Below are 27,159 nucleotides of genomic sequence, written 5' to 3'. Positions count from 1 at the left end.
CAAACCTTCTTGCCACAGCTCGCATTGATGTGCCATCCTGGCACTTGTGTGGGTTGTAGACTCCGTCTCATGCTACCACTAGAGCAAAAGCACCGCCAGCATTCAAATGTGACCAAAACATCAGCCAGGAAGCATAGGAAATGAGAAGTGGTCTGTGGTCACCACCTGCAGAACCACTCCTTTATTGGGGGTGTCTTGCTAATTGCCTTTAATTTCCACCTGTTGTCTGTTCCATTTGCACAACAGCATGTCAAATTGATTGTCAATCAGTGTTGCTTCCGGAGTGGACAGTGTGATTTCAAAGAAGTGTGATTGAATTGGAGTTACATTGTGGTGTTTAAGTGTTCCCTTTATTTTTTTAAGCAGTGTATAATAAATAATCTGCTCAACTCCTTCCACTATATTCTGCCATGGTGACAGGTCCCTTTTAAGAATTTTCTAGTACATTGTAAAATTCATGGTTCCTTTCGTGAGCCACGCTATCCAATTGCATGAGACACACAGTGCTATCTATAATCCAGACATAATACCAGCATCAATGTTATCTGGTTCAGATGAAATGTCCCCTATTTGTGTTTCCTTTTCCTCACAATTTGGAACGATTACTTTCGGTCAGCCCTGACTTCATTGTTCACCCAGCCATGGGAGGTGTTTGCACCTTATCGAGAATAACTACATCACTCATTTTTAAGGGAGGGACATGACGATTTTGGTTGTGTTGGGACATTACAGGGCTGACGTGTGCAGCTGTATAATGCATGAACCGATATTAGACTCAGATTATGATATGATTTCCATCTGTACATGAATGGATGAACCATTTACTTCATTGTATATTGCCATTTAGAATGGAAGAGGTTCTGTGAAACTAGCCCTATTCCTCTGAACAGCTAATTCTGTTTCAGGAACTGGGTACATGCTTTACATTGGGTACAGCCTGTAACATATTCCTATTTTCATAGGCTTCATGCATGGATTATATTGCCTTGTGTTTTTTGCATTGCTGTGCTGCCTGCATCCAGCATTTCATTCCATACAGGATGTGTTCTTGAATATGTTGGCAATGTGACGTTTCTCCAGCCATTTGCTTTATTCCCCTTCATTCGTATGTAATTTTTGTGTCTTATAATATATATTGGACACTTGCTTTGCATCACTCCATGAACACAGGTCCCATTTGTGAAGTGGACTTCTCTCAGAAGGGAATTGTTGCATGAGAATTGTGTTCTTTTCCCACTAACGTGCATCTTGCATCAAGTATTGTTATTAACGTTACATGTCAGAGATGGGTTGCCTTATGTGGGTGGCTTGCTCATATGAATCTAATCACAAACCTAATCTCTATTCCCAGGTACTATCAGATAGTAATAGCCATCTAAGAGCAGCCCGACTTCTGGAGCAGAAGCATAGCGGTTTAGGTAAGTATACTTTCCTAACCTATTTTGCTGTTTGACAAACCGATTGGGACAATGCTAACAGGCTGAGCTGCCAGTAACTTTTTTTTTCCAACTTACTGCTCAATGCAAAAGTGCATCCAAGCATGGCAGCGACAAGCGATTTTTAATAAGCTGCTGTGCTTGTTGACAACCACGTGTTGTTGCTGCTCGCTTATAGAGAAAATAATCTCCAGACTTACAAAATGCAACTAATGTTTTCATAGATAAGAAAATATAACTGTTTTTGAACCTTGTGGGACAACTAGGATGGCAATGTGTGTAAAGGTGGCCATAGTCTCAGTATCCTCCATACACACTAAACAGTTAGCCGGTCCCATTGAAATTGGAGGGTTCAGTCAACTTTTTCCTATTCGCATGAGGGTCTTAAAGGGATATTTCCATCTGGGACATTTATGTTGTATCCACGGGGTATGCCATAATTGCTCCCTACATAATGGGAATTATCTTTCTTGGCCCAAATTATTACAGAAGGTGCAAACAATCTGTTCATTTATGGCACCTTGTAATATAAGAATTTAGCTAATCTTATAGTAGAAACTGAAGAGGAGACAGTCAGTATGTGTTCTGCATCTCCCTACATTTTTGTACCTCTAGTAAAAAAAAAAAAAAAAAAAAAATTATTATTGAGTTATATTAAACTAATATATACATAAATGTATCGCTTGCCATAAACAACCAACCTGTATAAAGTAATACCTTCTTCTGTCAAGATGTCATGTTCTACTCCTCACTATACTTAAAGGGGTTTTCCAGGCAAATGTTACCCTTATCCCTGTGCGTCCCTGTGGAATAAAAAAAAAAATGAAAGGCGGCATGCTTGCCTTCCCTTCTACTCCCACTGTGAGATCTTCTGTGCTGGGCTCCTTTTCCTCTGCCTTCCTATAATCCTCTCTTAGCCAGTCACTGCGCTGAATGGGGGATCGGGACATCATTGGAAGCGGCAGAACAGAACTGCACTGGAAACAGAGAACAGGATGGTCTCCCAGTAGGAGCAAGGATAGGTATTTTTTTCCCTGAAAACCCCTTTAATCCCTGTGATCTCTAGCTTACCTGATTTATAGGGTTTGTTGTGTGAATTTTCTGGAAAGATTTGATGTCACCAGAAAAGTAATTGTCTTTTTTTAGAATTTTTGGCCACAGGAACAAAAGATTCTGCAAAATGACAGCATTCCTATAGCATTGTCCTCAGCTTATATCTCTCATCCACATATTGCTGTGTTTATTTCTATGTGTATTCACAGGTTTTGTATATGTTAACTGAGAATCCTTTAGAAATGATCACTTGGTAATAATCACCGTATTAAAATCTCCATAAAGCTTCAGCATGTTCTGACTGAGCACTTCACCTCCTGCATGCTGTGATAAGGATTCACATGTGGGTGCATTATGTCACCATGGGGAGTGGACATAGGTAAAAGAGAATCTGTTGGGTCTCCTATGATACCCTATTATATGGAACCATAAGATAGCTGAATAGTGGTTCTATGACTTGATTCTGGTAGGACTCAAAGGAAGAGCCTGAGAGTCCTGCTTCCTCCGCCCACACACATTGATTGAAATTGAAAGGAACCAATCAGCAGATTTTAGCATATATAATGCTTGGCAATGCATTTTATATGCTAAAATCGTTATCCTCACCATCCCTGGGGGACGATTGTGAAAATATGAAGTTATAAAGTCCCCCCAGCCCCCGGGAAGGAGTCCCCTGGGCAGGGCCTTAGATTTACTAGATCCCGTTGCCCCGCCCCGACGGCTTGAATGACTGCTCGCGTCATCGGTCGGCTCCTTTAACAGACAGAGTAGAGTGGTGACGCACGCCGTCAATCAAGGCGAGCGGGCGGGACCACGGCCGGAGCAATGGGAACTAGTAAGTGTAAGCCCCCGCCCAGGGGACTACTTGCCGGGGGGACTTTATAAATTAATATCTTCACCATCCCTGGGGGCAAAAACATCCCCCCGGGGATGGTGAGGATAACAATTTTAGCATACAGTATATAACGCGTTGTAGACCATTATATGTGCTTAAATCTGCTGATTGGTTCCCTTTAACTGTATATACAGGGAAAGATGTCAATCATGAGATACTTAGAATAGTAGACAGAAAAAGCAGGAACTTGAATAGTGCTGGATCCCTTCCAAAGCAATAAACTTGTAGTATGAATCAGTTTATAATATAAACTATTTATTAGAAGCACACATCTACGCGTTTCTGGCCCGGATTGGGCCCTTTCTCAAGATAAAAGTGCATAATAAAATCCAGTGAAAGCACACAGTTACCTAATTGACACCTATGTGTGTATGTATAAGAGATTTGCTTTCACTGGATTTTATTATGCACTTTTATCTTGAGAAAGGGCCCAATCCGGGCCAAAAACGTGTGATGTATGCTTCTAATAAACAGTTTATATTATAAACTGCTTCATATTACAAGTTTATTGATTAGTTAGGGAACCAGTGCTATGCAAGTACCTGCTTTTTCTGCCTACTATTCCATTACCAATACTGGACCAGACATCCTGGGACCAGCAGGACCCGATACTTTTATTGTATAATATGCTTAAAGACGTTGTGCTCTTAGCGCAACTGTACAGGGTGAGTGAGACCATCCTATATTTCATTGAATCGTATTTACGTATTACACTAGGGGCGCTTGTCTCTTTTTTGTTTTTTTCTTTTTCTCATTATGAGATAATCGGAGCATTTGAACAACTTGCATGATAATCTTGAATTAAGCCATAGAACTCTATATATCCATGAGGTCAGCATCCCCATATTTATACTATCATCAGACAAGAAAGCATAGGAGTCCTGACACAGCCAATTTACTATTGACCGGCATCTTTTCCAGCCATTTGAGTGTTGATGCCATGCTTATTTGTTGTGCTAGTTATTTGGGTTAATGGAAACCATGGTAAAGTGGTCTTTCAGTGACTACAGTTTTACGACAAAGGAGGATGGATATCTGGGTAAAGCAGCTTGGGGACATGCTATAAGGTAAATTTTAGTAAGGTTTGGAGGGTACCTGTGCATAAATAGCTACCTACCCAAAGAGAATATCCAGGTATGAGGTTTCCAGCCTTTAAGTGCAACATCAATAATGTTGCAGCAGCAGGATAGATGTTGGAAATGGCGACAACGTAGTATCTTGCAGGTTGTTGGCTGCTAAAGGAAGGGATCTTTGGATTTACTGGAAGTCCTATGCAAGTCTATGGGACTTTCAGCAATCTTTAGGCTTCTCATGTGATCAGTGGGCTACTGAGTTGTGGACAGTAAAGATGAGCGAAGTTACAGTGATTCGATTCGTCACAAACTTCTCGGCTCGGGGGTTACTGACTTTAGCCTGCATAAATTAGTTCAGCTTTCAGGTGCTCCGGTGGGCTGGAAAACGTGGATACAGTCCTAGGAGACTCTGAGCACCTGAAAGCTGAACTAATTTATGCAGGCTAAAGTCAGCAACTGCGGAGCCGTGACAAATCGAATCACTTTAACTTCTCGGACAGTTTTACACTTGTATCCTGCCACTTTAATTAATCATGGATTATATTTGAATAATAGACTGAATAAAAAAATGAACCTGGGCACGTTCACCAAAGGGATATTTCAGTAATTAATATTAGAGAGCTACATATATTACAGCTGGGCTACTGTAATCGGCAATAGTAAGTCAATGCAGGGATATCATTGTCCTACTATTCCTTCAGCAGTTACAGGCTATTTTTTGTCCTTTTTAGCGTGCAGGTTGCTGTAAATGCTGGCCTGTAATCTATTTACCATTGCCCTGTATGCCGACACTTTGTATCATTATTATTCTCGATCCCCTAGTTTACTTCAGGCTAGGATTTTTTTACCCTACACTACTAAGTTGAAAGGATCGATACCCATTTCCTTTTGTGTCTCAGTTTTAAATGTTACGTACTTTGCACACTTGCCACTTTTCACGGTTGTAAAGATTTGGGTCTGTATTATTCTGTGCCAGCTTCTGTTTCGTTGTTTAGCTAGCATTTTCTCTATTTTTTATTTGTCTCTGTTGCGGTTTTATTTGCTTTCTATGGGTTTTCATTTCACTTATAAAGAGAAACTTTAAGTCAAGGAAGCCAATATTACACTGTAACTCCTCATGAATTTCATAGGAGAAACGCAGCCAATGTGCAATGATCTATATGCTTAAATGGGTACCAGGTACCAATGACTCTAGGACCATGGCAGGGGCCTCAGATCTCAGATACCCAAATTCCCATTATCTTGTTTTACATTGTAGCTTATATGTCTGTATTTTATGCTTATCCACTTTTTTTTGGAAGCCTTTTAAGTTTTAGGTTGGGTTCACACTAGCATGATATGCCTGCATTTTTGCAACCATATCACTCCTGCAAGTCCTGGCCCAACAGCGGATCTGATGACCTAAACAGACAGGTGTCACATCAACAGACCTGCTGTGGCATTGGGACTTGTAGCTGTAAAATGTACACAAAAATACTAGTGTGAACCCAGCCAAATTTGTGTACATACAGTATAAGGCTCTGTTCGCACCTGCATCATCAGTTCCATTTCTCTGTTTCTTCACATGTACCAAAAAACAAAATTGACAGAGTGCTAGTGCTGTCACATGATGGACACCAAGAGCGCCCAATTGATCCTGTTGACTTAAACAAGGTTTCATTGGGTGCTGTCATGATCATTTTGACATTCACTATTGTACCCATCATAGCCCATTTTATCACTGCAGTAATTGTTGAAAGCATAAAGCTACGTTCATCTTACTGCAGCTTTCCTGTAAAATGTAAGTGCTTTTTATCTCACCAATGTACTGATTATTTGGGCTAAAATGCCCCCGTTTATCACTGAACTCCTCTGGTTAGAAGGTAGCACTATAGAAGTTTCCTGTTCCATTTTATTATGTGCAGTTGCACTTGCTATAGCTGTACACAAGTGTAATGTTGGTCACTTCATCTTTGAAATAGTATTTTAAAGTCTACCTGTAAAACAATATAAATAAATCAATAAAATACTACAAGTGGGGAGAGAAGCATTAAGTCCTGTGCTACTTCTCACGCTTTATGTCTATGGAATCTATTGATCTTCGGGGTCTGAACAGTTTGTTCCTGACTGGTCAAGGCTTTTGATATTTATCTGACATATGACAGCACCCATAAGTGCAAAATTGGAGAGGCTCTTGTCACACTAATCAACAAATAGACCTGAGACGCCCAGCTGACACCTATACCCACAGTGTCTAAGAAAAAAGTCAGAATCTGGGGCTCAAGGTCTTAGATATTCAGGAAAATACTTTTGGAAAATATTTTTTTTAGTAATAAAATTAAACAGTGGTATGTATCATATAAAATGTATGCACGGTTTTTATATGGTACATACCACTGTTGTTTAAATTTTATTACTAAAATAAAATATTTTCCTGAATATCCGAGACCTTGAGACCCCAGATTCTTACTTCACAATATGACCGCACCCATTTAAGTATATAAAAATGTCATATATATGGGAAAGCTTAACCTGCACTTCTGAGAATAAGTAAGGGAAGAAACAAGTTGAGAGTTCCTAAGTATTAAAGGGGTACTCTGCTGCTCAGCGTTGGGAACAAACTGTTCAGAGCGCTGGACTCTGTGTCGGGAGATCTAGCTCCACCCCTTATGACGCCACGCCCCGTCCCCTCAATGCAAGTCTATGGGAGGGGGCATGACAGGCGTTGCATTGAGGGGGAGGGCTATGAAGTCATGAGCTCTCAACGCCGACTCCAGCGTTCGGAACAGTTTGTTCCAAACGCTGAGCAGCGGAGTACTCAACATGCTTCCTGTGTAGTGAGGAAACAAGCCATTTTTAAAAACAAGCAATAAAAAATAAGCAGTTCTGCGCAAAGCTTTCAGCCCCCTGGGTCTAATTTTTCCCCCCAGTCTATTGGTATAGAGATGGTGATTCTTTGTTTTATCTCCCTATCAGCTATTTGCCCATGTCTGCAGTTCTAAGCAGGACATAGAGCTGACTGATTCCCTTAGAATAATTGCAGTGATGTTACCAGCATGTAGGAAGCTGCTGCTGGATTTTACTGAATTCCTCTCTTCTAAACACAGACCACTGAGGATATACAAAAGGTGTAAAAGAGCGACACTTTAATCACTGTCACTATTTCTTCTCCTTTAGTCAGGTCATTTTTGTTTTCAATTTATTATTTCTCTGAAGCCTTTTTTTTATGTTTTTTTTTTTCTTTTTTGTAATTTATATTGAGAAACTGATGTGTACTATTCCACTGGATCTGCCAGTCTACCATTGTTATATATATATACCATATATTTTGGCAGCAAAAAATATCTCTAAAATACACCACTTCTATGACTCCCCTCTCCACACTTGAAACTTCCCTGGTAGCTGGTCACATTGGAATATGTCTCCCTGCAGACCCTCACTCACAGAAAAAAGAAACCAGGAAGTATTCTCATTCTGGGAAGTGTAAAACCAGAAGTCACTATGGGAGCTCCCTACTACGAGGTAAGGAATCTAGGGGTATTCCATCCTCCCTGCTGCACAGTAGAGTAGCTGTGCACCCACAACTGGCCTTGCTTCAGAACGCTCCTCCATAGTTTTACATTGCTTTAACAATGGCTACTTGTTACAGTAAGCTTTATAGAATACACCTTTTTCTAGAATTTTAATTTTAGCTAAATAAAAAATATTTTTATCAGGGGACCGTCACAACCACACAGATTTTTTTTTTCTTTGTAAAAACATCCACTGCAGTTTTTTGAGCCAAAGTCAGCCGCAATATGTAAAAAGTCCACCCTTTGAATATTTCACTTTTCTTTTTAACCCCTTAACGACGCAGGACGTAAATATACGCCTGGTGCAGTGGTATTTAACGCACCAGGACATACATTTACGTCCTATACATGACCGCGAGCAATGCTCGGGTCATGCGCGGCAGGTCCCGGCTGCTAGTAGCAGCCAGGGACCCACCGGTAATGGCCGACATCCACAATTGCGCGGATGTCTGCCATTAACCCCTCAGATGCCATGATCAATACAGATCCGATCATCCAGGACAGCAGACAGAGGTCCCCTCACCTGCCTCCGTCCGTCTCCTGGGGTCTTCTGCTCTGGTCTGAGATTGAGCAGACCAGAGCAAAAGATGACCAATAACACTGATCAGTGCTATGCACTATGCATAGCACTGAACAGTATTAGCAATCGAATGATTGCTATAAATATTCCCCAATGGGGACTATTAAAGTGTAAAATTTTAAGTAAAAAAACAAGTAAAACTTTGTTGAAAAATTGCCTCCCCCAATAAAAATGTAAATTGTCCCATTTTCCCCATTTCACCCCCAAAAAGTGTAAAAAAAAAATTACAAAAAATAATTTAATAAACATATTTGGTATCGATGGGTGCATAAATATCCAAACGATTAAAATTTAATGATACAGTACGGTGAACGGCGTGAACGTAATAAAAAAAAACTTTAAAATTGCTGCTTTTTTTATAACCTTTTAATACATTTTTTATCAATTTTTTTGGAATAAAAGTTTTATATATGCAAATATGGTATCAATAAAAAGTACAGATTACGGCGCAAAAAATTAGCCCTCATACCACCGCTTATACGGAAAAATGAATGTTATAGGTCTTCAAAATTTAAACGTACTAATTTGGTTAAAAACGATGTAATCATGGGTCTCATTTTAATCGTATTGACCCAAAGAATAAAGAAAACATGTAATTTTTACCGTAAATTATACAGCGTGAAAACGAAACTTTGCAAAATTGCGGTTTTCTTTTTAATTTCCCCACACAAATAGTATTTTTTTGGTTGCGCCGTACATTTTATGATAAAGTGGGTGATGGCATTACAACGGACAACTGGTCGCACAAAAAACGAAAATGTAAAAATAAAATTGTTTGAGTCCTTAAGGCCAAAATGGGCTGAGTCCTTAAGGGGTTAATCCACTCCTGGGTTTGGCTCAAATAAAGTGCATGAAAAACTGCAGGGGCCTTTTACCAAAATAAAATGCTGTGTGTGAAACAAGATTTTTTTTTTCCCCTCCACAATTGGGTGATTTTGTAGATCCATTGTCACCAGCAAAAATAAAATCTAGAAATGCTTTAGATATAGCACCTTTATGTGCACCAAAATTCCCCCATAGTTATAGCCCAGCTATTTTTATACGCAGAATTATGTGAATAGAGTCAACATATAGAACAGTAGTTTTGCAAAATATGTGCATATATAGACTAGCAGTATTTAGTATTCAATTCTTACCAGTCAATTTGCTACTGTGTGTAAATCGTTACATATTTTTGGAGACAAGTAAACTTGATGCTTCTTGGAATTGGTGATTGGAGGTGAAAACTGACACTGTTTTTTGCTTGTTTGCTGAATATTTATTTAGGAGTTTGAAGGAATATTATTTGCACTATAATATGTTGGCCCCATTGACTGCCCCCTCCCTGGCTGTTTCATGTGTTTACACATGGCCTATTTGTTGCTGACTTTTATTTATTTATTTTTTTTTTCAATCTATCAAAAGTCTACATCAGTGTATTTTTTGCAGTATATGTGAATTTAGAAAACCCTATTTATACACAGCAGAAAAAAAATCTTTGCAGATTTTAGGGCCTGCAGAGAGTTATTCTTCCACAGATTGTTTCCATGAATTTCACCTGCTCTATTGCGATAGGAAAAATCTGTTTACAAATTTGGTAATTCAGGCTTTGTATTTGTGACTCTTTGTTTGTATCTGTGGTTTGTGCCATTTTGATTTGTCACTTATGAACTGTTAAAGCTTGACCCTTACCTGTACTACATGGATTAAAGTATGAAGACCTTTAAGCATTACATCTATATGTACATGTTAAGGATCACAAAGGGCCTTCCCTGAGCTTGTTCTTCAAAATATAGAAGCAAATCTTGTCTAAGGGTGCGTTCCCACAGGGCGTATACGCAGCGTATTTGACGCTGCGCAAAATTTATGGCAGCAGCGGGAAATATGCTGCGTATCCCTTGCTCACTACACACACAGGGCTTTCCGGCGGCAGCCCTATGTGTGTAGTGAGTTTTGGAGGCGGGGCCGCGCGTCACAGTCACGCCGGCACACGGCCCCGCCTCCAAAACTCACTACACACATAGGGCTCCCGCCGGAAAGCCCTGTGTGTATAGTGAGCAAGGGATATGCAGCGTATTTCCCGCTGCTGCCATAAATTTTGCGCAGCGTCAAATACGCTGCGTATATGCCCTGTGGGAACGCACCCTTAAAAGGGATTGTGTGCTTTGGTTAAAGGGGTATTCCAGCTTTATACATCTTATTGGATGGGGCTATTCATGTCTATGGGAGGGGACGTGACGGTCCTTTGGATAGGGGATAAGATGTATATAGCCGGAATACCCCTTTAACAAGAAAAGTAGGGTATCTAGGTCCCAATCCATTTTTCTTTCTCCACCTAACTTGGCAGTATGCATTTAGACAGAAATAATGTTGGCAATGATGTAGCTGCAATTATTCCGTCAGACTGACAGATGGAGTGTGACTTTAAGATCTCGGTTCCCAGGATGCTTTGTGAGGTATAGACTGGAGTCTGTTAAATTTCAACTGTTGTTTATTACTTTGCTGCTGAACATGTTGGCTAATGCTGTTACTGACCTCTGGCACTAGAGCACGTTGTACATGATAAAGATTGTATCAGCCATGGTTGGCTCATGTTTTTTCATTTCCTTTTTGTACCTCTTTCGCACTGTATTAGGCAGTGAACTAGCAGGTTATAGATAAGGATCTGGTTCCAGAAATGTCTGCCCCAGTACTGCCTGATGTGAGATCACTGAGAACATTGTTAAAGAGCATTAGGAGAAAACCAGATCACTCTAATATATTTACTACAAGGTAGAAATGGTGATGTAGTTATAGAAGTGCTACGGCTACATGGTATCTGTTACCTACATGTAATACTGGCTTAACAGAGGGTTGGTCTCTTTCTGTTTGTCCATCCTCTAATACAAGGCATGGGTGAATCATGTTACATTCATATTAGATATTTCACTGGTAATGCCTCAGCTGCTATAGATTTTAATGTTCAGTATCCAGCTGACTTATTGCTGTAATCCAGGATGGATGGAAGTGCTGGGCAGCACTGGATATAATAAACTTGCAAAGAGACTCCAGCAGCCACTTAGTGTTTCCCATCTTTTAAAGTGAAAGCATATTTCCAAGATATGCCATTGTTTTTTGATCACTGGTTCCCCCTGATCATGTGAATAAATGGGGCCATAGCCCTGTGTCCCTTTTGAGTTTTCCCAGACACAATGATGCTCCAGAACTGCAGCCAGACATATTGACTTGAATAGGGTTGTCTTGCAGTTCCCTGCACAGCGAAGGAATAACAGTAAAGGGGATGCAGCACTACTTTTCCTTCATTCTGGCAACCAATGGGGTCCTATAGGTCAGACCCTGACTATCCTAAAATGATAGCATAGCCTAGCAGTATAGCATCACTCAAAGGGATGGGGAAACGTCTTTGATGACAAAGTTACTTATTTTATTAGGCAATGTTAAAAAGGTACTCCGGTGAAAAGGGTTTTTTTTTTTTTTTTGTCAATTGGTGTCAGAAAGTTAAAGGGGTACTCCGCCCCTGACATCTTATCCCCTATCCAAAGGATAGGGGATAAGATGTTAGATCGCCGTGGTCCCGCTGCTGGGGACCCCCGGGATCCCCGCTGCGGCACCCCGCCATCATTACTGCATAGAGAGAGTTCGCTCTGTGTGTAATGACGGGAGATACAGGGGCCGGAGCAGCGTGACGTCATGGCTCTGCCCCTCATGACATCACGGCCCGTCCCCTTAATGCAAGTCTATGGCAGGGGGCGTGACGACCGCCACGCCCCCTCCCATAGACTTGTATTGACGGGGCGGGTCGTGACGTCACGAGGGGCCGAGCCGTGACGTAATGATGCTCCGGCCCCTGTATTGCCCGTCATTACGTGCAGAGCGATCTCGCTCTGCACAGTAATGATAGCGGGGTGCTGCAGCGGCGATCCCCGGGGTCCCCAGCAGCGCGACCCCAGCGATCTGACATCTTATCCCCTATCCTTTGGATAGGTGGGATAAGATGTCTAGGGGCGAAGTACCCCTTTTAACAGATTTGTAAATTACTTCTATTTAAAAATCTAAATCATTCCAGTACTTATCAGCTGCTATATGCTCTAGAGGAAGTTGTATAGTTCTTTTCTGTCTGACCACAGTGCTCTCTGCTGACACCTCTATCTGTGTTGGGAACTGTCTCTAGAGTAGGAGCAAATCCCCATAACAAACCTCTCCTGCTCTGGACAGTTCCTTACAAGGACAGACGTGTCAGCAGAGAGCACTGTGGTCAGACAAGAAAAGAACTATACAACTTCCTCTGTAGTATACAGTAGCTGATAAGTACTGGAAGGATTATGATTTTTTAATAGAAGTAATTTACAAATCTGTTTAACTTTCTAGCACCAATTGACTTGAAAAAAAATAGTTTTCCACCGGATTACCCCTTTAAACTCCATAATAAAGTACAGGAAGAGAGTACACCACTTGCTGGTTTCAAGCATTGCTTTGACCAAGGCTTATGTAAGGCCTGAAAGTGTTGAGTGGTGCACTCTATTCCTGCACTGTTTCTGATTTTAACATTGCCAAATAAAAGAAGCCATTGTATTCCCTTAAGTGGATGCTGGAACTTGTTTGTCTGAATGTGACTAAATTTTGTTTCTCTGCACAAATCTGGAACATGAAGGGAACATGCAAACATGCATATGACGTATAAGAGAGATTCTTCATTTCTGCACTTAATGTTTTAAGTATTTAAAGGATTAGTATCATGGAATAAAACTTATCCTCTATCTGCAGGATAGGGGATAAGTTTTAGATCTTGGGGGGCCAGAGCATTGGGGCCCCCTGCGATCTTTTGTATGGAGCCTTGGCTTTCCCCTGGAGCAGCGCATCACGACCTCCGCCTCCTCCATAAATCTCTATGGGAGAGCTGAAGATAGCCGATCGGCTCTCCCATAGAGATATATGGAGGGGGCATGAAGCCCTGCTCCAGTGGAGAGCTGGGGCAGGAGATCACTGGCGGCCCCAGCGCTCGGACCCCCCGCGATTTTAAAATTCTCCCCTAGCCTGTGGATATGCAATAAATGTCTAATATGGTAGTAATCCATTCATGATCATAGTGATAATAAAAATAATATAGAATTTTGGTGAGCAGGATGGCACAGGATACTTTAGATGGAGGATGCGTATCATGTACTCTGTCTGTAACAATGCCAGTTCTTGTGTTCTGTATGGTGCCAAATAAGAACTTTATTGCATGTTGCATGCATCACTTGTGAATGGAGGTACACTAGGTTGCTGTATTTTCTCTAACTCTCACTAGGGTCTCACTGCGCGGGTCTCTTTAGTACTACTGTGCTCGGGGCCTCTTCAAGTGCACCTAACCTACTGGATTATGCTCGTGCTCATCGTAAAAAGCTGACTACTTCTGGCTGCATAGATGGTATGTGCAACGACACGCGCACTGGTTTTGAGCAAAAGCTGTGCCTCTAACCAGAGGATGGCGTGCACATTTTTGGTGTGTCTAATTTTTATTATTTTCATAATTTATTTTTTATTAATTTATTTTACCCCCAGTAAATGTATATGAGAAATTTTTTAAAGTTAAAAAAATGTTTTTTAGGGAAATTTAAATATTGTTTCCATTGGCAAATCTATAAAATTTTATTTTGGTTCCTAGAATTTTTTTAAAAAAAGAATTTGAGCCCAAAACTATCAGATTTTATCATTTACTATTTTCAAAACCTGTAAAAGGAAAAAAAAAATTTTTTTTTATCTATTTTGTTTTTGTTTTTATGTTATTGCTGACTCCGGCTTAAAAGGCTAAAACCAAAGTAGCCAGCTTTCCTTCCTGTGGAATTTTGAAATTTTCACAATAAGCATCCAAAAAGTTTCCTCTTTTAAACCAAGTGACTTTGCTGTGGTGGCACTGCATGCTGCTGGATTTTAACACGTTCAGACACATGGGAGTTTCTTCTCTCTCTCCTATTTCGTTTCTTTTTATTTTTTTTATTTTTATTTGGTAGCTTTTATGAATTTCAGGTACTCTTTTTCTCTCTCTTAGACGCCACACGCAGCTCTGCTGTTAAAAGGTTTTCTATCTCATTTGCTCGACACCCAACCAATGGTATGTTTTGTTTCTTTTAAATGGTACCCCCATGCTTCATTTTTTTTTCCATTTGGTTTCCAAACATGGGATGCGACTTCTTTTTGGTCATCACTTCTCTTTTGGTCAACATTTAACATTTCACAAAAATATTTTTTCTCTGTCCTTAAGCAGTGAGCCTTTTTTGTCATTTTTCTATACCGTTAAATGTAATTTTTCAGTTGTTAAAAATACATTACACAATCGCATCAATACGACTATCTGAATTTTTTTTTTTTATTCCAAAATTTTTTTATTTTATAAATTTATTTTAAAAATCAAAATTTTAATTGACATGTAATTTCCCCCCTATTTTGCCCTGCGTAATGTGTTATTTTACACATTCTTTTCATTGTGTTATTTTTGTGTTATTTTATTTGAATGGACTCTTATCTACAGGTTAATCTTGCCTTATCAATCCTCCTTATGAGAAGTAATATGTTTTTTGTTTTTTTTAATTAAACCAATAAACACAGTTCTGTAGAATGATTTGGCAGGTAAAGCCCTGTTTGTCTTACATTTGTTGGAAATATAAAACCCTAATAGAATGGAGATTCTCCATGGGAAATATTTTGATTCAGTGTAAGGTCCTCTGCATTTTTAGTCATTGATTTATTGTACCCAGTGAGTAGATTTTGTGACTGGGCTCTACATATTTATTTATTTAGTTATTTATTTATTTATTTTTTATCTTATTGCTTTTGTTTGTTTTATTTCATTCATGGAAATAATTGTAAAATTTTTATACAGTTTTAGAATTAGCAGATGTGAGGGTAAGTATGTAGTCTGAAGCAGAGGTCTGAATGCAGCTTTATAGCTATGATTTGTTTTATACACTGTAAGTGTTGTATGTTGCTTTGCCTTTACTAAGTGTTTAAGCAACTGAAACTGTTCATTTTATTCTATTGGTTTGTATGTTGATTTATGAATATTCTTAATTTACGAATAGACTTGAGTAACAATGAATACATATTTCTATGTATGTCTTACAGGATTTGAGCTGTACTCCATGGTGCCTTCCATATGTCCCTTAGAGACCCTACACAACTCCTTGTCTTTAAAGCAGGTGGACGAATTCCTTTCTGCTATAGCAGCACCTTCAAGTGACTGTTTCCTGGATACTCCAACAGCTTCTCCTTGTAGGATCTTGTTTTAATTACATATTTTTTTCTATTGCTGGGTTGTTCTTAAAGGGATACTCTGCCCCTAGACATCTTGGATAGGGGATAAGATGTTAGATTGCCGCGGTCCCGCTGCTGGGGACCCCGGGGATCGCTGCTGCAGCAGCCCGCTATCATTACTGCGCAGAGCGAGATCGCTTTGCACGTAATGACGGGCAATACAGGGGCTGGAGCATCATTACGTCACGGCTCCGCCCCTCGTGACATCACAGCCCGCCCCCGTCAATTCAAGTCTATGGGAGGGGGCGTGACTGTCGTCACGCCCCCTGCCATAGACTTGCATTAAGGGGACGGGCCGTGATGTCATGAGGGGCGGGGCCATGACATCACACTGCTCCGGCCCCTGTATCGCCTGTCATTACGCACAGAGCGAACTCGCTCTGTGCAGTATTGATGGCGGGGTGCCGAAGCGGCGATCCCTGGGGTCCCCAGCAGCGGGACCGCGGCGATCTAACATCTTATCCCTTATCCTTTAGATAGGGGATAAGATGCCAGGGGCGGAGTACCCCTTTAAAGGGTTTATCCAGGAAAAAAACTTTTTTTTACATATCAACTGGCTCCAGAAAGTTAAACAGATTTGTGAATTACTTCTATTAAAAAATATTTATCCTTCCAGTACTTATGAGCGGCTCAAGTTGTTCTTTTCTGTCTAAGTGCTCTCTGATGACAACTTAACTTCAGCAGCTGATAATTATTGGAAGGATTAAGATATTTAAATAGAAGTCATTTACAAATCTGTTTAACTTTCTGGAGCCAGTTGATATAAATTTTTTTTTTTTTCCTGGAATACCCCTTTAATCCAAAATCTTTTCTAATACTATGGTAAACATACACTATTCTGGATGAATAATCCATTGCTTTTGTACATTTACTGTTCCTATTGGTGTACTTATCACTAAGGCTGTGTTCCCAGAGTATATTTTTCATCTAAAAAATGCACTGTTATGTGGCAGAAGACCAAGGCATAACCTTGAATTCCTGAAAGGTATTGCACATTCTATTACCACAGTTTCAGATTTAGGTTAGTCCAATTCAATGGGGCTATTCCATGTCTTTGCCATCTTACACCTTTTTTTACAATGAATATACACAAAAAATGAGTCAAGTGGCATGTCACCTATTTTCCTTGATACACATTTAAAATCTGCAGTGCAAAATAAATCTGTGTAGCAGTTTAGTGTGAACTATGGTGAATATTCCACAAAGTTATTGCTTGTGAACAGCCTTTAAAGAGTTACTAATATTTAAATTAAGTTTTGACACGTTGCACAAAAGTTTACATCTGGAGGGGGTTTTCAGTCCTGAAACCCCCTCTGGTCCAAGAGAAGTGTGTGGCTGTGCAATGTACTCCCCTGACCTGTCTAAATTTTAGACATGTGTGTGCAACATGTGGAAAGTTTATTAGAATGATGGTAACATTTTAAGATAGTGATGCATATGAGCTGGCTATCTTTCCTGACATATACACTTTGTCAGGAAAGAGAGTGCATGTTTATTTCAGTATAATAGAAAACATCAGGAGACATCAGCTTTTATATATATATATATATATATATATATAGTACCAGCGCCTCCAATATTGAATATGCCTGTATGGCCGCTAATTTAATATGCGGACCGCCGTTCCCGCCTTAAGTCAGGATAAAATAAATAGTATAAAAATCGGGTATAATAGAAAATTATTTACAGGTATTGTAGATAAAATAATTTTCTATAAAATAATAGACATCCTGTTTACTGGGAATAGAATACACAATGCTGCACTGGTATAGCATCATAATGCAATGTGTCGCTGGTATATCACCGGTGTTCCTGGTGGTGGTTATCTTGGTCACCGTGAATTATAATTCAGTTAGGGGTTTTGCGATCCTGTTTGGTAATTCTCCTATAAATTCCACTGATGGCAACCAAAATGGTGTAACGTCACTACAGGGGGCCAAGAATGACATAAAAAAAAAATATCAAACGCGTTTCTGAAACCTCTCTGCTTCCTTTGTCTGGGAAGGAAGCAGAGAGGTTTCAGAAATGCGTTGGATGATTTTTTTTTCTCCTTTTTGGCCCCCTGTAGTGATGTCATGCACGGGCACAGCCGCAACTATCCTCCAGCGTGAACCCTGTTCTGTCGAGACGCCGCTGGGTGGGGAAATCTCCCGGCAATTCCTGAATTACACTGCTACTAACGACTTTGACCCATACGCACGTTAACACCATTTTTATTGCCATTGGTGGAATATATAGGAGAATCGCCTAACAGGATCACGAAACAACTAAATGGATCATAATTCACGGGGACAGAGAATACCCACTGCCAGGAACAAATGCAAAATAAATAAATGTATATCATTATATAGTACCATGGGGGAATGTGTGACATTTGTACTTTGAAGCACCCTAAAGGTAATAAAAGTAGGCTGCTCAGGGTATAGTTTAGCAGAATCTAGATAGTGTATAAGCTAGCAGACATAGATCTGTTTAGTCTTCATCTAAGCATACATGAAATAGCAGGCATTTTATTAAAACACAGCAGATAACTGCAGGACTAGTGGAATTATATGGATGTGAATCCACATGTTAGCAGCTAGTAGTGAATTGAAAGTTTAGGCCATTTATTCTGAGACTATTTACTAATAACAGAACATTATTTTTGATTTACTCAGCTACTCCTGGATATCACAGTCATGTTGGTGGCAGGAAAATATCTTTAAATACATATACTCCTACTAAAATACTTCCAACACCATGGCTTTTTGGTACTGATGGAGCAATATCGGACCCAGTTGCTACAGGTAAGTACCTTGGCTAAAGAAAAATCTATAAATGAACAGAAACTTGCAAACTTGTGCATTTATTTGTCCAAGGGTTCCTGCATAGCCTAAACCTCCATATTAGGGGCCAACCATTTAAAAATTTTAAGTTGTGCTATATATACATCATCTTGCTATTTCTGGTAATGGAAAGCAGTGCTGGCAAAGTAAAGTTCTGTTCACATGTGCATCAGAGTTTTCAGTTGTAGATTTCATAGAAAAATGCTGAACAAAATGCCCAGAATGCAGTGCCATTTTTTTCCTGCAAAGAGACAGCTTGGCAGGAATGGATAACTTACATACCCTATTATACAGTCTGATGAGGGGCAAGCAAAGGCAAGACTAGGCCACACAAAAAATGAGTGAATCTTTTTTACGCGGACCCTTAAACAAGGCAATGTAGGGCAGATAGTGATAATTTAAATGGCCCCAGAAAAGATTGGATAACCCGGCAGGCTAGCATAATCACTGGCCCTTTTATATGGGCCAATTATTGGGAATAAGCGTTTCCTAGGAATGTTCAATGTCCATCAGCCCATTTTCAAGGACTATATTCAGTGGGGTCTGTTAGGCGTATTGGTGTCCAGCATATGACTGATCTGGCACCACTTTTCACTATTCTCCTATGATACAGCAGAGATGTTGACACAGATGTGAAAAAGCCCTAAAGCATTTTGGGGTATTTAGGCTATAGGATGAAAACAACCTACTGGGATAAAAGTTTAATAAAATGACATGTTGGTTATTGTACAGTATGTAAAGCTTAAAGGGGTATTCCAGGCCAAAACTTTTTTTTATATATCAACTGGCTCCGGAAAGTTAAACAGATTTGTAAATTACTTCTATTACAAAATCTTAATCCTTCCAATAGTTATTAGCTTCTGAAGTTTTCTGTCTAACTGCTCAATGATGATGTCACGTCCTGGGAGCTGTGCATGATGGGAGAATATCCCCATAGGAACTGCACAGCTCCTGGGACGTGACATTATCATTGAGCAGTTAGACAGAAAACTTCAGAAGCTAATAACTATTGGAAGGATTAAGATTTTTTAATAAAAGTCATTTACAAATCTGTTTACCTTTGCGGAGCCAGTTAATATATATAAAAAAAGGTTTTGCCTGGAACACCCCTTTAAAGGGAAACTGGCAGATGGAGCAACCCCACTAACCCGACTAGGTGGTTGTGTGGGTGTTCCTGAGTAACACTGTATTTCTTACCCCAGTCTGTTCAGCCGTTCCTTAGATATAGTACAGTCTTGCAATATGAAAATTAATTGTTGACTGCACTGGGGGCGGGTTTGAAGACTATCTGCACCTCTGTCACCATCCCCTGGGTCCCGATCGCATCGCATCGCCTCGCTCATAATCTCATCAGGTGATGAATATTGATGAGAGGATCAGTGTGAATGGGACCCAGGGGATGGTATCAGAGGTGCAGATAGTCTTCAAACCCGCCTCCAGTGCAGTTAAGTTAATTTGCATGTTGCAAAACTGTACTATATCTAAGGAAAGGCTTAACAGATTAGGGTAAGAAATACATGTTTTTACTCAGCATTACCCACACTAAACTCCTGTAAATTCAGGTTAGTGAGACTAACCCATCTTTCAAGTGTACCTGTCTGATCCCCCCCCCCCCCCCCCCAAAACAAACTGTTATATGCTGCTCAGTACCTCATCCTGATCATGTACATCTAATTTTTATGTGGCTACAACCTATATTTCTCTCAGAATTACCTTTATTTACTACATGCAAAGGCATAGGGCATGCCTCACTGTGATGACTCCTCCCCCTCCCTCACAGTGAGGGCATGCCTCACTGTGATGACTCCTCCCCCTCCCTCACTCTACTCTGACATACAGAGAGCCGGGAGCAAGCACAGCAGCTCTGGACCTGCCTACAGCCCTGCAGGACTGGTATGTGTCCTGGAGGCAGGGGGACCCCTAGTGGCCACTTTTTTGACTGCTTTTTCAGTATGAAATACTGAATTTTCTGATAAAAGCAATTGCAAAACATATTATTTTTGCATGCTTTAAGTTATTGTATCTGACAGCACCCATTTCTGTTTCCCTTTAAACTATGGTGGTTGGAGAATAGTTGAATAAAAGAGTTGTTCTTTTTTGTCTGTTACTTGCACTGAAATAGTTTCCTTGTTGTACAGATGGCAGTGGACCATCATGCACCACCTCTACAGCTTGTGATCTACCCTCAATAGATGGCCAAAATCAGGAAGAGGTTAAAGAAGAGAAGACTCATCCCCAGCAAGATGTCTGTGTACAAGAGAAAGCGAATCTACATTCCATGTAGTAATGCTGCATTAGGGATTGAAGAGAACATTTTATCAATATCGAAGATATTTAAATATTTTTTTACTTCATGTATATACAGACAGCGTAGATGAAATGTACATTACTTGTTTTGAGTTTACATTCTATATAACTAGTAGGTCACATACCCAACATACAGATGGGACAACAGTGATACAACTTCCTCTGTCATCTATGGACTAGACATTTTGGGGTGGTTCACAGCAAAAAATTGCACACCAAAGAATACCTGTCTGCAGGAATGTGTATATTAATGAATAAATATATGTGCGGAGGTGGACAGGAGCAAAGGCTTTGTGTGCAAATGTAGTGTTGGCAATCTGTAGAACCTGATATCAGCATTCATACTCAAACTATACTACATATCTAATATGCCAACAGAAGTACAGTTACTATGGGTAACAAGACTACATTTTACTGTTTGACTGCTTTCTGCGCTTCTGTTCACTTTGTTAATGTCTTTTTTTTCCCTTTTCCTGATATATACTTATTGAAAGGGCTGTAAAAAAGAAAAAACAAAGCGTAACTTTGCATTATAAACTTTTTTTTTCCAGTTTTTACACGTCCCTGAATGCAGCAAATAATGTTTATCAATAGATGTTTTCATACTATATTTTGAAGGGGTTAGGGTGCGTTCACACAGCCGTCTGTCCCTGTTTTTTTTATTCCCCGTTTCGGTTCCATTCTTGCAGGCTGTAAATGGTTTAAAAAAATCCCATTCATGTCAACTGGATTTTTTTTACAATCCGTTTGTACCCGTCTGCACTCATTTCCATTTTTTTGATGGCAGAAAAAATAGCACATGCAGTATTTTTTCTTCAGTCAAAAAAACGGAAGAAAAAACGGATACAGTAAATTTAACATTGAAGTCTATGGAAAACAGGTGAGCCTTTAATTTCATCCATTTGCATCTGTTTTTCGATCAGTTTTTACTTCTGAGCATGCTGTGGACAATCCGTTTATTAACTGAACAATAACGGATAACATCTGTTTGCATCCTTTTATTGTCCGTTAAGTCCGTTTTTATTTTTGATGGGAGAAGAACGGGACGGATCTAGACGGCCCTGTGAACGCAGCCTTACCCAGGATTTAAAACAACAACAAAAACATATCTGCTTTCTTCCAAAAACCACACCACCACAGATTGTTTTTGTGTTATTACAACTCTGCCTGGTGAAACTGAGGTGCAATACCACATGCAAACTGAGAATAACAGTAAGAAAGCAGCTATGTTTTTTCTAATCCTGGACATGCTTTGTCCTATGATGTATTACAGCTATATAATGTGTCTTGTTTTTTATTTGGGGGGGGTTAACAAAAAAAAAAAAATTGCTGAATAATCAACATAATTATAGCAATTAATTAGTATACTAAAGGGGTACTCCGGAGGGGGGAAACATTTTCAGGATAGGGTCACACGGAAGGGATCTGCAGCATATTTTACGCTGCGGATCCACCGATGACCCGACCCTATATTGTGCCTCCAGCTGTTCCCCTCCCGACGATGTCTGAGTACACTGCGCATGGTGACTTGCAAGTCCCTGTGTGGCTTCTTAAGAGCGGTTCATTGCTGCTGCGGGCAGGACATGGGAACGGCTGGAAGCAGAATATAGGGTCGTGTCATCGGCGAATCCACAGCATAAAATACGTTGCGTATCCCTTACGTGTGACCCTACCCTTGAATCAACTGGTGCTACAAAATCATACAGATTTGTATATGACTTCTCTTTAGCCTTCCAGTACATATCAGCTGCTGTATGCTCCATAGGAAGTTGTATAGTTCTTTTCAGTCTGACCACAGTTCTCTCTGTCCAAAGCAGAAGCAGATCGCCATAGGAAACCTCTCCTGCTCTGGACAGTTGCTGACATGGACAGAGATGTCAGCAGAGAGCACTGTGGTCAGACTGGAAGGAACTATACAACTTCCTCTAAGGCTTGAGATTTTTAAATAGACGTAATTTAAAGCTCTGTAGAACTTCCTTGCATCAGTTGATTTGAAAACTTTTCTCACTCCAGAGTAGCCCTTTAATACATCTAGTTTACACTGGATCATAAGGTCTACTTGTATAAATACATATATACATGTCCCTGGATATAGCCACATTAACCAGGATGAAATAATTCATAAGTTTTATACTACAACTTTTTTTTTTTACACGCCTAGAAAATGTTATTCACTTACAAGCCATCTTAGAGAGAGAACAAAATATACAATGTATTAATACAGAAAGGCAAGGTAGAAAAATACTCAATATAATTGAAAAGCTTTATCACACATCTTTTGCTGCACAGCAAGTAATGCTGCAAGGAGGATATGATACACAATCATCGGCCGCAAATTTACTAGGCAATGAAGGCCGGTTCTTTGTGGCTGCCATGCTGCACGTTATGGCCATTGGCGCATGATTTTGCTGTTAAAATACAATATTACTGGAAAAATCATAGGTCATTCTTCACCACTTGTGGGCGTGGTGTAGTCCATACACGGCAGCCGCAGCATGAAATTCTGGCCAGTATGTAATTAGCTGCATTGATTTGCATGGACCAAGTCATATCATGAATATTGTGTTCTTTGTTTTATATCATGAACAGTGTCATTTGCCAAAATATTAACTTCAACTTTTGCATTTATTAAGAAGACAATGTACTTAGTAAATAAAAGGCAGTATGTATAGAAGCATGCCTGATAGGCCCAAAAAAATATATAGCTAAAGTTACATAATCATATCGATATGTTAGGGGTTCCATTGACAAAGCAGTTATTGCAGCTGGTCAGTAAACTGTTACATTATATGATCAGGTGCATGGTCACATACAATGGACAATATTAACTATATCGTTTTCAGAGGCTCATGTTTTGGGCTTTCTGTGCTTTTATAGTTATTTGAAGCTAGTACATGATCTGGTCTGATGTAGTCTAACATTGCCCCTGACTAATACAGTTGAGATGATTGCTTGCTTGACATGAGTGGTGCAGCGAAATGAAAATTTTGGGCCAAAAGCAAAAATTTAGGATGTGCTTGGCCAAAAACTGAAACCGAAAATGACTTGCCACGCCCACTTAAAAAATGTATATACATGTGCTAGTTATGGGTCAGCTGCAGATCCATTTTTTATTTTTTTTATTTATAATAATTCTTTATGACACACAAGTATTTCCTTCCAGAATTTACATCAATTCAACATGCCAATTTACATTAATTTGCCAAGTCTTTCTCAGTCGTCTGCAGAATCATAGGCTGTGTCAGGGCATGCTGGAAGTTCTATTCGTTTTAGGACAGCTGCACTATACAGCATTGATCTGCAGCTGGTGCAGAACTACAACTCACAGCATGCCCTGACAGGCCAACGGCTGTTGGGGCATGCGGGGAGTTGTAGGTTTGGAGACCTGTGCTCTATGGGATAGTCATGTGCTTGTTTCAAATAAATTTATTTATAAAAGCACAGATAAACTTCTTTTAATCCTTCTCAAGTATTGACTGATAAACTTACTTTTTGGTTTTAGTAATTTAAAGGGGTGTTCCAGCTGTGACATTTAAGACATATACCCAGTTAGTCTGTAAATGTCTGATAGATGCAAGTGTCACTTCTGGGACCAGCATCGATGTTGGGATAAAGAGTCCTACTGTTTCCATATGGCTTGGGACTACACGGCAACTTTGGCCACAAGACATGAAGATCACAATACCGTCAATGTGGTCAAGATGCGACTTGATGCTACAAAATCTCATGCAACTATGTGGGTATTGACCTCAGTTCAAGTTGCTCTGTGATTTGGCCATTTTTTTCTTTTTTTTTTTCTTACAGCCAAATGGGAACTGTAAACATAAAATCACACCAATGGTATGCAATTTTCTGTCATGTGATATGTCATCCATGTGACCATAGTGAATGGAGAAGGGTCATGGGCACCTCTCAATTCATTCTCTACCTAGCCCTCACCAAACCAATTGGGTGGCCCCCCTATATTCTAAATGAGTGTGGTCCCACATCTGTTAGACGTTTATGGCATGCCGTGAATGTCTAAGTTGTGAATATCCCTTTAAGAGGCAATCAAACTTCTGTTACTTTTACTTTGTGTCTGTTACTAGAGATGAGCGAACTTACAGTAAATTCGATTCGTCACGAACTTCCTGCATAAATTAGTTCAGCTTTCCGGTGGGCTGGAAAAGGTGGATACAGTTCTAGGAAAGAGTCTCCTAGGACTGTATCCACCTTTTCCAGCCCACGGGAGCACCTGAAAGCTGAACTAATTTATGCAGGAAAAGTCATCAACTGCCGAGCCGAGAAGTTCGTGACAAATCGAATTTACTGTAAGTTCGCTCATCTCTATCTGTTACCTTACTGGTTGTTTTCATTGTAGATAACATATTTGTCAGGTTTTATTTCCCCTAAGCCACCGTTCTCGTTTAAAACCAAATACTTCAGTTGCGGGTACTGTATATCAGTCTTTTCAGTGTTGTTATAAGGTCAATGCTATGTCTTTTCCACTTACTAAAATTTGTTTGAGGACATTGATACATTTACATACTGCAGGCTATACACCATTTTATTAGTATATATTATGTAAATACATGGATTTTGATTTACGTTTCTTGAAATGGCATATTTAGGTATGTTATACTGCTGACATACTTTATTTTCTTCTACTTGTAACATTCAAAATATAAATTATTTTGTTATCCTTCTTCCGCGTACTGTCTTGAAATACATACATACATTTGATTCAGCCTATTGGCATGCATTTTATATCTAAAGGAAGGCATAAAATCCCCATGAGATGGAAGCTAATATCCTCATTTTAAAGAGGAACTGACAGTCTGTTCACTCGTACTAAACCCAATATACTGGGTTTTAGTGCTGGTGAACAGCTAAAAAAAAAAAAAAATTGCCACTTACTGTAATGTTTGCAGTAGTTTCCAAGTTATCCTCTTGATTCTGCCATGCTGTGTTAGTCACCTGGAGTATATAATTAAGCTATTATTAAGTTTAGTTCTTTCTGTTTCACAATTCCTGGAATCCCTTACTTCAGTTAGGTCATGTGATCTCATGGTGACCACCAAAAAAATACATGTCTTTGGGCTCCCAGTGAGTTAACATCTAAGCTACTAGAACCTCCTATGTGAACTCTTCCAAACTGCTTGGCCTGCCACATCAGTTCTCTACAGGGGAGAATAGATAAACCTTTACAAAAATAAATAAAAATAAATGTGTCCTTGGCTTTTTTCTGTGTATTAGGGCTCGTTTACATTAACGTCAGTCACCATCTATTCATGCCTGTTCTCAGATCCGTTCAAGCTTTTTGCAAACGGCTGTAAATAGATTCCATTGATGTCGATGGGATTTTTTTTTACAGTTCTTTGTCATCAGTTTGCACTCATTTGGTTCCTATTCTGTTATTTCTAGCTGAGAAAAGACGTTGCATGCAGTATTTTTTTCTCCGCCAAAAATAACGGATTAGAAACAGATATATGAAATTTCGCATTGAAGTCTATGGCAAACGGTCTATTACAAGCCTGTAGTGTCAACTGATTGCATCCGTTTTTTTATTTTTTTAAAGTAAAACATAGAATACATAAGCCGATAATGGCCAGCAAAGGCAGGAGAAATGTAGAAAACAATAGAAAGGCACACTTTACAAAGGTAAACAAAGTAGCAATACAAAAAGAACAGGTCAAGTAGCAGCAATAAGGTAAATGGGCCATAGCAAAACAGCAATTGTAAGGGGCGAGGATGTAGAAGGGGAAAATGGAAGTCAGCGATGGGACTGTCAGTAAGGGGATAAAGAATCAAATATCTCTACAATTAGAAGATGAGTTCTAAGGATGGGACAGTCGCCGAACAATAGCTATTTTTGCCAGTATGCAGATAATACAAAAAAAGACCATGTGAGGAACAACAATACAGCCTGGGGGGTCCAAGGACTATGCCTACCTAACAGTTCCCGTAATAGGTTTTTGGAGAAAGTCCAGAAGGGTCTAATCACCGGGCAAGACCATAATATGTGATACAAAGTGCCTTTAGAACCACACCCCCTCCAATATCTATTTGAGGATCCAGGGTAAATTCTAGCTAAACCGTCAGGGGTGTAACACCAATGGCCATTTTTTGCAATGCGATTTAGATCTGTTATCACTTCTGAGCATGCTCAAAGGAGGTGTGAGCAACCA

General features: G+C 39.7%; 1 protein-coding gene across 10 annotated transcripts in view; it reads left to right on the top strand.

Moving 5' to 3' along the window:
* Window positions 1–25,691, top strand: part of PPIP5K2 (diphosphoinositol pentakisphosphate kinase 2) — a 117,544-nt gene extending 91,853 nt beyond the window's left edge. For 3 of the 10 annotated variants that reach the window (XM_056537516.1, XM_056537522.1, XM_056537517.1), the window contains 7 exons: window positions 1,352–1,418; window positions 7,869–7,958; window positions 13,858–13,977; window positions 14,599–14,661; window positions 15,672–15,818; window positions 18,518–18,646; window positions 20,824–25,691. In XM_056537516.1, the coding sequence (XP_056393491.1) occupies window positions 1,352–1,418; window positions 7,869–7,958; window positions 13,858–13,977; window positions 14,599–14,661; window positions 15,672–15,818; window positions 18,518–18,646; window positions 20,824–20,969 (762 nt within the window). In that variant the 3' untranslated portion in view covers window positions 20,970–25,691. The remainder of the gene's footprint in view (window positions 1–1,351; window positions 1,419–7,868; window positions 7,959–13,857; window positions 13,978–14,598; window positions 14,662–15,671; window positions 15,819–18,517; window positions 18,647–20,823) is intronic. The other 7 variants (XM_056537519.1, XM_056537523.1, XM_056537520.1 and 4 more) reach the window with 4 other exon arrangements.
* Window positions 25,692–27,159: the final 1,468 nt, after the last annotated feature.

The sequence above is a fragment of the Hyla sarda genome, chromosome 1 (assembly GCF_029499605.1).
Source record: "Hyla sarda isolate aHylSar1 chromosome 1, aHylSar1.hap1, whole genome shotgun sequence".
Taxonomy (NCBI): Eukaryota; Metazoa; Chordata; class Amphibia; order Anura; family Hylidae; genus Hyla; species Hyla sarda.
The sequence above is the reverse complement of the archived record's forward strand: the minus strand, read 5'-3'. Positions and strand labels throughout refer to the sequence as shown.